The sequence below is a fragment of the Protopterus annectens genome, chromosome 1.part1, assembly GCF_019279795.1.
Source record: "Protopterus annectens isolate FY-2018-M chromosome 1.part1, PAN1.0, whole genome shotgun sequence".
Classification (NCBI taxonomy): domain Eukaryota; kingdom Metazoa; phylum Chordata; order Ceratodontiformes; family Protopteridae; genus Protopterus; species Protopterus annectens.
Window position 1 is genome coordinate 1,434,414,753 of NC_056726.1, and position 13,830 is coordinate 1,434,428,582.

Consider the following 13,830-nt stretch of genomic DNA (forward strand, 5'->3'; position numbering starts at 1 on the left):
TTGATGCACTTTGAACATTCAACTTCATTGCTACAGATACGTTAGGAATACAGTAGAAATAAGTTTTGAGCAGTATGACTCACTGTTGAATATACCTTAAGAATGTGGTTAAAAGAAGTTTGTGTCACTGTTGCAAACACATTAAGGGTAAAATTGAAAACCATTTAGAAGTTTAAAGACCATCTGAATTAGGTTTAGAATTGTAGCTAAAAAACATATAAATACCTGCACATTGAACTCCTGCATCTTCACCATGATTGCAGTTATGCTTTTCCCATCCAGGGAAGGAACAAGATTTCAGTGAAGATTCAGATCCGCTACAGTTTACATTGTCCATCATTATTGTCCCATTTCCTTGTCCATAGTGAGCACTTCCAGGTGCTGAAATGGCAGTTCCACATCCCAGTTCTCTACAGACAACATTAGCATCACTTATGTCCCAGTAATCGTCACACACTGTCCCCCATTCACTATTATTATAGACTTCCACTCTTCCAGAGCATGGATATGAGCCACCTACTAGCCGCAGTTCATCTGAAACATGGCATTTTGGTAAAACAGAAATAGTTAGTAAAAGTATTTGTTTCTTCTGATCACTGTCATTTAGATATTTAAAAGCTGGGAAGGGCATTTCTTTCTTCTGGTCTCTGTCATTTATATGTTTACAAGCTGGAAAAGGCACTATCTAGACAGCAGAGACCTTTTTTTAATCTGTCTGCATTGCAAACTGACTTCAAAAAGAAAATATTAAAGAGGTTTCTCAAGCTAATAGTAGACAGACTTGCATTCTCATGTACATTTGTAATGCTCCTGAAGAAATTAAGTTTGCATGTAAATATACTTACTACAAAAGAAGATCTTCAAGAAATAACTATAGCAGTAAATCATAAGGTTTCAGTCATATCACATCTTAGATGAGCTATTTCATAGACTGCAATTTCAATAGCAAGGCGTTCTTCTTTCCTTATAGTCATCAACATAGGTTTTTTGTTTTAATGCACTACTTCAGGTATATGTGTGGCTCCTTTACACATCCTACAATGACACATGGTTTACTTTGTTATTTGAGGCAAAATTCCCTCAGAATGAAAAACCTGGTAGACTGATAGCCCTTTGTATATGTAATTAAATAAAGCATGTACCTCTGTATACAGAGTGCTTGTTATATGTATTTGTACTAACACATCCTCTGGAGATTAGAGTTCAGAAGCAAGGAGGTAATGATTCCACTCTACGGATTCTTGGTCAGAATACACCTTAAAGATGCATAAAGTTCTGGATAACATATAAAGAAAAAGACATAATGCTACCAGATGCAATCAAGATGAAAGATACCTGATAGAGCTATGAAATGGTGGGTCTGGAAAATGGCCTGAACTAGTGGATCTAGAGTTCTTCCTTCTGACCAGAAGGGTTGGGAGTTTAGCACTGGCATACATGAACATGTCCAGGAGACATGAAGAGTCATTCTGACAGGGAAGGACAAAAATGAAATGAGGGTACTGGCAGCATATTTAAGTAGGAACTGCTCCTTAGGTATCTGTAAATACTTTTTCACAGATGAAGTTGTGGTCCTGAGGAATGTACTCTCAAAACAGATGTTGGAGAAAGAATTCACAGATTGAGTCAAAGTGAATGGAGTAGTGAAGAAAAATGGTAAGGGAGGTAGAATGATAAATGCAGTTCAAAGGGCAGACTAGATAGTCTTATTGTTTCATTCTAACATTGAGCTGATATAATGCAATTTCTTCTAAATACTGAATTACAGCAATGAAAAGCAGAGACAAAATTATTATTAAAGTTGATTTAAAATGTATAGCCTACAGCTTTTGTAGTCAAATAGAACAAGATAAGATGTTTGGTACAAATTCAATAGACCTAAAATGGCTTATTACCAAATAAATGCCTTAGTATGTAAGCAATGAAATGCAGTTGATCCTCCAAGGGATAAAAGGCTATTGAAAGGCTGATAGAAAGTATTTAGAAGAGAAACAGTTTTGTTAACATACTTCTAGTAATGTATATTTTGTGATAGAAATACCAGATTTATAAGAAGAAAGAACACATAATCTTAAGTTTGTAAAATGAATCACCATTTGGTAGAAATACTATTTAGCCATCAGAAATTACCTAGCCTTAAGAATGTCTAGACAAAATAAAGTACAGAAACAATCCTGTTTTCATATCAGTTTTTTTGATCTTACTACAAACTCTTCTTGGCTTTATAATTTGAAATCAGTAATACACTATTCCTTAATTCTAAGACTGATACTGTGCAGACAGTGTTCTACTGTGCAGTCTGGAGAAGACAACAGAGACAGCTAAGAAGAGAAGACAACAGAATGATTTTCTTTCACAATTCTGAACAATTCAACTGCTGAAAGCATTCTAACACAGACAGACAACAGAAGACATCAGAGACAGAGACAGCTAAGATAGGAGAAGACAGCAGAATGATTTTCTATCAGGATTCTGAATGATTCGACTGCTGACAGCATTTTAACACAGACAGACAGACAACAGAAGACAACAGGACACTACAGGGAAAGAGGAGAAGAAAAGAAAGTCCTTTTCCATCTACATTTTGACTGACTCAGTGTACTATGTGGATTTCTGCAGCTTCCCAGGATTGGAGAGTGCTGTGGAATTCATTTGCCAGCTACCTGACCATTGCTTTGTTATCACAACGTAGTGACCACAGACAGGATATCCTTCTATATATCAAAATTAGTCACCAAGTCCATCTCTTCCAAAACCAAAGAAGTTATTATTCCCTTGTACTTTGTGATAGTTAGCTCCACTATAGAATGTAATATAATCTTTGGCATGTATCTCATTAGCCATATCAAAAAACTTGAAAGACTGCCAAAGTTTCTAAGAAGATGAATCTTGGGGCTCAGACATCTTAGAGGGCAGGAAAGGGAGAGTTACACTTCTGGTAATCAGTGTCATTCAGACACTGATGCAAAGTCCTGCACCTTGTTTTCTGTGCAATCAGGAAATCTATCACCTGAGACCTCCTTTTTCAAGATATGTCAGACAGTACAGCCTACACTAGAATAGGAGATCTAAATCTATATATCAGGGAGTAAAATAAAATTTCAAGATACTGTACCCTCCCATACATGTCAGTCTGTGTGAATCCTTTTTCTGCCTTCAAAGATAACTTAAAAAATAAGATGACTATCCAAAAATAGTCCAGGACTTATAGGCCTTACCCTCCTTGAAAAAATTGGTAGAGCTTGACAGCAATTGTTAGCAGTTGTTATCAAAGTGCACAGATAGCCTCATCTCTGGGCAGTTATCAACAAAGCACACAGATGGCCTTAGGTCTGATAAACTTGCATTTTCTATGATTCCTATGAAGGATTGGAGTGCCTGATTTTGACTGTTCTGCTACTGTAGGGAATTAGGCTGATTTATTTTTTTTTTTTTTGAGATTATCTCACTTCAGCAGAGGTAGAGATGCAAACATTTTAGACAACCAGAGTTTTCCTCAGTTCAGCACTCTTCAACACAGAGCCACTGATAATGCTTTAATTCACAATCTCGAGAAGATAACAGGAAACTAAAAAGAAGAGAAGAAGAAGAAACAAAGCCATTCTCCATATGGATTCTGACCAATTAATGTACTGCAAGGACACACATGGCTTCCCAGAATCAGGTTTCCAATGTAACATTCTTTGGTGTAAGCAGGTGCTTCCATATGCAAACTACCTTAGCATGAGTCAGAAGTGGATTGGTTTGAGTTCCTAATTTTAAATGGGCAGCCTCTGATGGGTCATAATCTTTCAAAGATTAAATAGCCAGAAGTCTGTTCAATGTGACACTATGTGTGGGTGTGTGAGTATGTGTGTGTCTATGTATATGGGTGCCACTCATTTGTGAGACTCAGTTGAATTGCTATATGCAATGAGCCAAGGGTCGTCTATGTGAATACTGTTGTGGGAGACTTCCAGTTGGTCGACAAATGGAAGTGAGTGTTTTAAAGTTAGGGTATAGGTTATGTAAGGGGATAGATATAGTGTGCATATATGGATCCATCTGTACACTTGTGTGTGCACTTGTGCTTGTTGAGTGTCTCACTTTGTCTTGTCCTGTGGTAGGTTTAAGGAAATTACTTTTCTAAGGTAAGCTGCACATTAGGGTTTGAGGCAGGAACAGGGTTAGGGTTATTATTTAGTATTAAGCTGAGCAAGAGGCAGCCACACCACTTCATAGAACTATTTCTAAAAAAATTTGAAGATCATATTAAGTAATATGTAGTATACATCTACTCTGCTTTTCTTCTTGATGCTACACACACACACACACACACACACACACACACACACACACACACACACACACACGCGAGCGTGAACACACCCGCACGCACATGCACATACACACATGCACGCACACATACACACACTCACAGATGGGCGTACACACACACACACACACACACACACACACACACATGTCATACCTCTCAACCTCTTACAGCAAGAAATCTATATAAAGCCATAAATAATAGTGGGACAAAGGTCCAAAAATATGGACAGTTTTTAAGTATTGCTCTTACAAACTTAGAAAGTAGATAGAATAACAGGTTTTGCATTAGCATGAATTTTCTGAAAGGAATGAAGTCTGAAACTATTTGACTATTATTATTTTCCTACTTAAATCTACAATGATTTGCCAGTGATTTGCTAGAAAACTAGAATTTCATGAGAAATGAGCCACAAGTATTTGGCAAAAATCTGGACATTCTGTAAAAATCTGTACAGTTAAGAGGTATGCACACACAGACTCACACACACACCCACATACACACACACACACACACTCACACACTTTCTCTCTAAGCACTTGGAGGTGTAAACATTGACTATACCTGATTTAGTCACATTTATTTATGATGATGTGACACTCAAACTCCATGGAAGAATGGAAAAAATGGTTGCCTTCTCTAGATCATTTATTTACTTACTAGTTATTTATATGTCCTTTGATAACTGCGAAAGTCTGACTGAGCCAATGGCCCATTTTTAGTGGAGGCCCAGGGAGAAAAGCAACATATTCAAAAACATTTAAAAGTTGTTGAGTAACTCTATACAAGAAGAGAAAGCTTAACAACATATTAAATATTTTAAAATGGCATGGAGAGAAAGACTCCATAAAAAACATTTTACTGTAGCTGGTAAGTAATTATATACAAGGGGTAAAGATACCCACAACAAATAAAAACAAACAGATTGAAATGCATCTGCAGCAATATCAAAAATACAATAAGTAGAACGACACACTGCAGAAGTGGATAACCTACGTCAAACAAATTAGTACACAGTTATTGAAAATAACTATATTTGTAATAATTTATGGAGGTAAAAATAATGGAGTATTATGCTGTTAAAATAGACAGAGAAATAGAATAAGCTAAGGAGGAGTAATGAGCAGGATGGGAAAGTAAGGACACGGAGAGAGATTTGATTATTAGTAGAAAGATGAGAATAGGACATAAGAGGGGAAAGTAAATAGCAGTAAGTGTTAGCTGAAGAGGTAGCTGAAGAGATAGACGAGGATACATTAGTAGTATGATATTAAAGTGAGAATTTCTTTGGATGACAGATCATTACTACCTGCTAAGATATGGCGGTGTTAAAGAACTTAGAGTGAGAAAGGCATAGTTACACTGAGCGGGTGGTCATGCCTACATTTTGATGGTTGCACATGTACAGTTCCAGGAATCAGATAGATATTTTTTTAGAATGGTCTTGAAACTGGAAAGATTGCTAGTATGGTTAAGGAATGAGGAGATAGAGTTCCAGGAGTGGGCTACATAGCTGGAACTTAGAGATGTTCCTACTGACAGGTGTGGTTTGTAGCTAGTGAGGGGCATTTTGTTTCCAGATTGAAGTGGCCTAGCAGGGGTGTATGAGTGCATTAAGATGAGCAGGGCTTTATTTTGTTCTGGTTTGTATATTAATTTGTGGACTAGAAGTAGTTGTGTGCAAAAGAGATGCTTGTGTAATTCAAGCCAGTCGAGCTGTTTTAGGGCTAAGCAGTGATGGATTACGTTTGATGAGTTAGTAGCAAATGTTGCTGTTTTATTATAACACTGGTTTAGTTTACTTTTGATGGAAGCTTGAAGGTTAAGCAGCACTGGGGATCCATATAGTAAAGCAGAGAGTAGGACTGTGGAGGCCAGCAGTTTCCTGGATAAGTCAGTTAAGTAGTTATTTGTTCTATAGAGTGTCCCTAAGTTTTGGTGAGCCTTTTTGCACATGTAAGTCAAAGTTTCTGGTTATCATCAATTGTCACTCCGAGTAGCTTGGTATGGAGAATGACTTCTATAGGTGTATTATCAGAAGTCATTACTGAGAAATTTTGTTTGAGGTGTGAAATGGCTCTTGGGAGGAATAGCAGCAGCTGTTTTTAGATTAAGTAGAAGCTGGAAGTTATTGAGCCAGGTTTCAGCTGAAGAAAATTAGATTTTTTATAATAATTTCCTAGTGATCAAAACAAGCACTGCAGTTCTCTGTGTATCCACATATTTTTTCCTACATCTCTTATTCACATACAATGTTTGGTGGGTAGAAAACAACTTGGCCTAGGTCCATTCGTGAAAACGTCAATGGCATTCAGGTTTATATTTGCAAGTCACAGATTCTCTTTGCAAAATTTACAAACAGATAAATGCATCCACTCTGTACTTTAGCTGCCTACTCTATTTGCCTTAATGCCTTTCCCATTCTTTGTCAGTGCATAGTGTACCTAGTATATCTGAATAACCCCACCTTACCATGCTTCAATCAGTGATTTCTTGGGTTGTCTTTCCTTCTTGTTTCTTCCCACATATAGTTCAAAAGAAAGACATATAAGTAACTGTACCACTTACAAGTGATAACTCAGATGTCAACCACACAGCTTAAAAGTAAGACATCATACTGACTTTCTGCTCATCAATGTTTCTGCAAAACTGCTTCATGCATTACTTGAACTTAAAAAAAACTTTCCTAGTCAAAAAATTTCAAGTTTTTTTTTTTTGCTGGTGATAAAGGAATATTAAAACAATGTCTTTGGTTACTGTTGCTATAAATCCCATACCCCATGTATTAATGGGAAAGAAGATGGTTGATGTCAATGCTTGTATTACTGGGAATGTTATAAAGGACCTGAGAAACCATTTCTACACCTATCCTCACATCTGATCTGATGCACACAGATATGCACAATATCCTTTTTAATGGAAACCACACAAAACTCAACGTGCATCTTCTCTTTGCAATGTTCTTAATTTTGTATTGTATGTAAATTTATACCTGTATGTATGAAAAAGAAATAAATCATTATATTTGAAAAATAACATCTAGACATAGCAGCTCCTAAATGGATTAGCATTGTGGACTATAAATTCTAGAGTCAAATTTCCGAAAGCCTTCAGTAACAAAAGTTATATTATACAAATACATGCCTATGCTTACTGCTGTTCTGTAATTCTAAGCCTTATCTTCAAGAACACCATTTTATAATTTTCTTCCAAGAAAATGCACAATCCCTCCAGAATGTGGACTACCTCATTACCTGTAAAAACAAGGGAATTTATGGAATATGCCACTTTTGCTCAGCTTATTCATTTAAAATAACATTTGTATTTATTTATTTATTTTTTATTCACTACTGGTATTGTTAGCTTTCTTTATTTACTTTTCTGCTCTCAAAAAATGTTCTTATTTTGCTGATGTGTCAAAGGTAAAATGATAGAATAATGTCAGTTATGACTGCACACTTTAATAACAATCATAGTTGTAATTTATGGAATATCAGAAAAGAACGTCATTATTATAACAACAAACTAGTTGGCATGCCTTTGTCTTACCCAATGTATTCCACATTCACTCAGATGATTTTTTTCACTCTTTTTTTATAAGGATAGAAAATTATTTGTAAATTTATATGCAGCTTAGATCAAAGGTTAGGCCTTTTTAAACATAGCCATGAATCCCAAATGTATTGGACAGGTTATGAAATGACTCATTTTAAAGATGGCATAACTTGGAAAAGAATTGTTGAGCATTTACATGCTTCTTCTTTCTAATTTGGACATAGCTGGCAGACCAGGGGTAAATGTTTGGTTCTCCATCCATTGATCTAAGTTGTGCTTGAATAAGTGGGGTGAGGAGCTCTGCTTCACATCAGATTGTTGAATTGAGAGTATCTGTGCTTCAGCTATTCTGCATCTGATGCACTTCTGTCTCATTTTTGACCTTGTACTTTTTCTAAATTCACTGTACATTATTATTTCAAAATGAGATAAAGTAAACTCATAATGAAACATAAACACAAGGTACAAGGTGAGTGATACACATTAACAGGCATAATCTAGTACAGTTAATCAGTGTGCTGTTAAAAGGCAATTAATGGAAACATTTAGAAAAAGTAAACAACCAAGAAAATTAATTGATGACAGACTGAGATGTAAGAGCAGAAGAAAGAAAAAAAAGAATATAAATGTATTTGCCTAAAACAAATAAAACATGTACAAGAAAACAAAAACATGTTACTAATCACATGTGCATCTTACCAGGAAGTAGCCATACATAATGGAGGGAGATAAGTACTGAGTCCTCTAAAAACATGAAAAGCAAGCAAAATAATAAGGTAATGAAAAAAGAGGGACTGCCTGCTGAATTCTATTATACTAAATACCATATACTGAAGTTGTCATGGCATTGGATTTTATAGGATGTGTCATGTGGCAATTAAAAAAAAAACAAAGGGAGTTTAAAAAAACTGCTCACTCTTTTACCTCATTTCACAAAAGCAAAGAAAAAGACAGTAGGCAAACTCTAATGCCACGATACTAAAAAGAATCAGCTTATCTATGATGAATTATGGTAAGAAGCTCCCTCCACAAATCGAGGTGGTTAACACCGTCTACACCATCATCAGCCAGGGTGTTTGGACTGCCTTCTAGTGCAAAAATTTTCCACTTTTCATGTTATAATCAAAAAGTATGCACTGTGCAGCCATTTCATAAGAATATTTGACATATTGAAATAAAACAGATAAAACTGTTTTGCTTTGAGCACACCTAGTTTGATAACATGGGTGCCATTTAGGTTGTCAAAGACAAACACATTGGTATGTCAGTTTCCTATGTTTGCCCCTTGCACAGCTGGTGTTTTCCACAGTTTTTGTTGGGGGGGTGGCTGCACCACCCTATAGCCCCAGTATTGAGCTTCACTCCCTTAATGCCTGACTTACTGCTTTAAAGTAGTTCTGGGATTACACCACTTCTGACATGGGTAAACGAAAATTATATTTTTTGTGGGTTTGCTCTTAATAATTAGACCCACTCCTGGAACTTGTTTAGAACACAGACAGTTCAGCACTCTGAAGGAGACACATCTGTCTGCATTATGATAGCATCCTAAATGCCTTCACATTTATATAGTCCTATACCATATGGAGGAGATACAGTCCCACATCAACTAATAATGTACTTTCACATAAAGTACTCACTGTGAAGTCCATCAGAACAATTGGCTAATCCATTATGGGGTACGACAGAACTTATGGCAAAACCTAAACTACAGATTTAAATCCAGGTGTGTGGGAACCTTACACTTCAAGCTTCCTCACCCTTAGCATTCACTCAAAAGATACAGTAAATGTCTAGAGTTAGAAAACACAGGTCCAGCACTGAGGTTAGAAAAGGATTTTATGGTGTAAGGCTCATGCATTTGGACAGGGAAAAGCATACAACATTTTTTAATGCTTTGTGATTGCCTCTGAGACCACTACTGAATCCAAAAACAGTGCTCACTGGTAGAACTTAAGTAAGGTGTCTCTTCTTTTGGGATATTTAGGCTGAAATTCATATTTGTATGTGATGTTGCCCTCAGTTTTTAGACACTCATTGTTACTTACTACGATGTTTGCCTATTCAGCTTCACCAAGTGTGATACTCCCACATTGTATCTAAGAGTTATATAAGATTGGCTGCCTAATGTCACTTTTAGCTTGTATCACAACTTAAAACATCACAGAAAGCATAGTTGTTTAATTAAGCTTACCATAACAGTAGATGCTATAACAGATCACATCTAGAGTAGCCTAATCTATAAGGGTCGTACCTTGCTGCTACTGGCCAGCTTTTCAAAGCTAAAGGGTGCTCTCCCTGTGTTCTGTCATAAGCCTGAGAGGAGCTCTATATAAAATTCAGTTTAAAAGAGAAACACTCAGATCTTGCTTCCTCCAAAAATGGAGGCAATAGCCCTAAAAGAAAAAAATGCAAGGAAATATAACCAAAAAAAGGAAAATATATATACAAAGGTATATAACTATATCTATGTATCTATGTAAATATATAGTTTTATATATATATATATATATATATATATATATATATATATATATATACATACATACATATATGGTGTACTTTGTTTCATTGAATCTCATTTCACTGAATTTCATTTCACCCCATCCACTTTGCTGAAAACTGAAATTACTGAAAACTCATTTCACTGAATCTTATTTCACTGAACTGCAGTTAGTATATATGGCACTGTGTAGAGTACTGTAAGGTAAGTAAAAGGTATATGCCCTTTTCCCCACTGTAGTGCAATCCCGTAGTTAGTATATATAGTTAAGGGTGGGGGCACAGCCCCCAACTTTGGGGGCTGTGGGGGGCTTAGTCCCCACTTAGTTTGAGTAAATATTGTCTTCTGGAGAGAGTTAGTCATTGGTGTTTTAATTTTGTATGTCTATTGTTTAAAATGTATTGTTTTGAAAATTTTGGTAAAATAGAATATAAAACAAACATGGTGGGATATGCCTCCAATGTGGAGGGTTGTGCCCCCACCCCCCCAAATATATATATACTAGCTCCAGGATTGCACTACAGTGGGGAAAAGGGTATATACCTTTTACTTGCCTTACAGTACTCTACACGGTGCCATATATACTAAGTTTAGTTCAGTGAAATGAGTTTTCAGCGAAGTGGTCTGGGTGAAATGTAATATATATATATATATATATATATATTTATATATACATGCATGCATACATACACACACACACACACACACACACACACACACACACACACACACACACACACACACACACACACACACACATTGCCAAGGCAACAAAAGCAAAACATAGGAGTTGATGAAAGGTATGTCTACTGCAACAGTAATCGATTAGAGCATCTACTGTTACGGTAGGTAAACTTACACAGCTTTACTATGTTCATCATTAAATCATTGTTGCATTAACCTGAGCTATATGGATAGTGTATCAAAGCTTAACAAGTAACAAGAGAAAAGGACTTAATTGATTGAGAATCCAGGAACCCTTGGAGAATGGTTCTAGCAAAGCCTGTTCTGGACCTGATAAAGGAATCCAGGTTATAGTGCTTTGTAAAGATATGTGTAGAAGAACAAGTTGCTGTCTCTAGACTACGTCTAGAGTGTTCCCTTTTCTAGAAAGCCACTGAAAAATCCAAAGCACTGTTGGAATGGGTCCTAACCCTGCCTAGCAGTGACATATTAAGATGAAAATAAAAGGAAATAGCATGAGTCAACCACCAAGTAATAGTCTAGTTTGTTGTCCTTTCCTGTTTCCTTCATAGGACACAAATAGTTGGTTAGCTTTCCTGGAGGAATGAGTCTTTTCTTAGTATCTGAGCTGCCTATGGACATCAAGAGTCTGAAGAGTTTTCCTTCCCTGCTTTTTTTTTTTTTTGATGAGGAAAAACACAGAAATAAATAAACTATCTAAAGTTAAACTCTGAGACCACTTTAGGCATAAAACAGAAATCAGTTCTCAGTAGAACCTCTGTCCTTGCAGTGGCAGCTGGTGACTTCAGATCAAAGAGGGGCTGCAGGAAACAGCTGACTGGGTGGGGCCAATGGGAAGGGGTGCAGCTAACTAAAAGGAGTGGAGCTATGGTCCAGTGGATCAATGCTGGGCATGCTTACTAATTTACATGAAGTAAATGCTCAAGTCACTATGGCACATGCTAAATACTCTACACAGCACACATTGTTACATGTATATACAGGTTGAAGACTTACCACTGCGGTATGCATAGGGTTGCCACCTTCCTTCGTGGCTAAAAGCCACGCCTCTCATGTCACCAGTAACCCCGCCCACCCCACCCCTCTACTGCCCACGTGCCGCCCATTTTTGTGACATCATGACGACATCACTCGGCGGGAACGCCCACTTTTTCGTTTTTGCTGCCTGCTTTCGGCTGATTTACTATGCTTTTCTGTAAAAAAAGCATAGAAAATCAGCCGATTTACAAACTCCAATAGTCTGTTTCCTTTCTGAGTTTGTACGGTGTTTTCCAAACTACCGGAGAATCAGTTTGAGTTCTGGATAGTCCGGAAAAAAAACGGAGGGGTGGCAAGCCTAGGTATGTGGCAAACAGTACTTCATACTCGGTTTCTGCACCTGATGAGAAGCTGTGGGTGGTCTGGAACACATCAGGTCATACTGGATTCCTCCCCCCCCTTTTTATGGAGGCTCAAAAGGGACAGTTTTAAAGTTTCCCAAGCAAACACTATTCACTTGACCCCACCTGGTTCCGAATAAGTGCTTGTAGTCTTTTCTTTCAGCTGTTTCTGTTAGAGGTTGCCACAGCGGATACGTTTCTAATTTCTTCCTGTCCTCTGCATCTTTCTCTGTCACACCAACCACCTGCATGTCCTCTCTCACCACATCCATAAACCTTATCTTAGGCCTTCCACTTTTTCTCTTGCCTGGCAGCTTCATCCTTATCATACTTTTCCCAATATACCCAGTATCCCTTCCTCAGCACATGTCCAAACCAACCTAATCATCTTGCCTCACTGGCATACAAATATTGTGGATGACTTTCAAGATGATATCACTTAATTGGCCCAACATCATCTAAATTGGGCACATATTCCTTGTTATGCCAGCAATACTGGGGCTAGCTTAATATTCAGTGTTAACCAGTACAGATAGGGTTAAGCATTAATAAAACAGTTTACAATTATCCCTGATGAAGAAGCTATTTCTTGCAGAACTGAGAAGGCAGTGCAAAAGGAGCAGGCAGAAGATAGAGTACATAAAACAACTAGAGAGCCTCACAAAGAGGATCCTAGGCCTTAAACACTTGTCCTGTATATGGACAGACTCAAAAAATTCCAACTGTTCTCGGCCTCCTATTGCCTACTTACAGTATAGTATTGCACGGTCAGCTACACATTGCAGTTTGCCCTTCCTTTCCATTGGACAGTTAAGATTCCAACCTAGCTCTGCCATGTACCCTGTCCATGGTCTGTTTAGCATTTGTATTCCTCGCCAAGACATGAGGAAGCTACATAGATGCTATATGGAAATTTATTGCATTTGATTACTGGGAAAATCTGACTGAGCAATAAAACCCCTTTTCAGTGAAGCCCGGGGAGAAAAAATCCAACTAACAAAGATATATATACATAACATACATACAGTATACTAATAACAAACATATCTGCTAAGGTAAAAGGAGTAAAATAAATTCCATATTGCCATACATACAATGGCACAGATATGCTTTCACACTGCAGTCTACAGTACACAGAGTTTCATTCTGTATGTTTGTATGTATACCTAGCCCAGTTACACTTGTTGTGTATTTCAAGCTGCATTAGCCAGCATAAAACATCTCTCAGGCTTGTGCGCATTTATTTAAGGTTACTAACGATGTGCAGATTTTAGCCTAGGTCAGATTCATTCAACAATATACATCTTGCTGAATACCTCTCAACCTCTGAGCAAGAAATCTGGACAAAACCATGTATAAAAGTGGGACATATG

The 13,830-nt window shown here is 37.2% G+C and overlaps 1 protein-coding gene across 1 annotated transcript in view; it reads right to left on the reverse strand.

Annotated features, from left to right (window-relative positions):
• The window catches only part of LOC122816369 (deleted in malignant brain tumors 1 protein-like), a 785,349-nt gene that overhangs the window by 67,588 nt on the left and 703,931 nt on the right, over positions 1-13,830 (reverse strand). Inside the window, exon 5 of the mRNA XM_044089117.1 lies at positions 226-534. Coding sequence (XP_043945052.1) covers positions 226-534 — 309 coding nt within the window. The remainder of the gene's footprint in view (positions 1-225; positions 535-13,830) is intronic.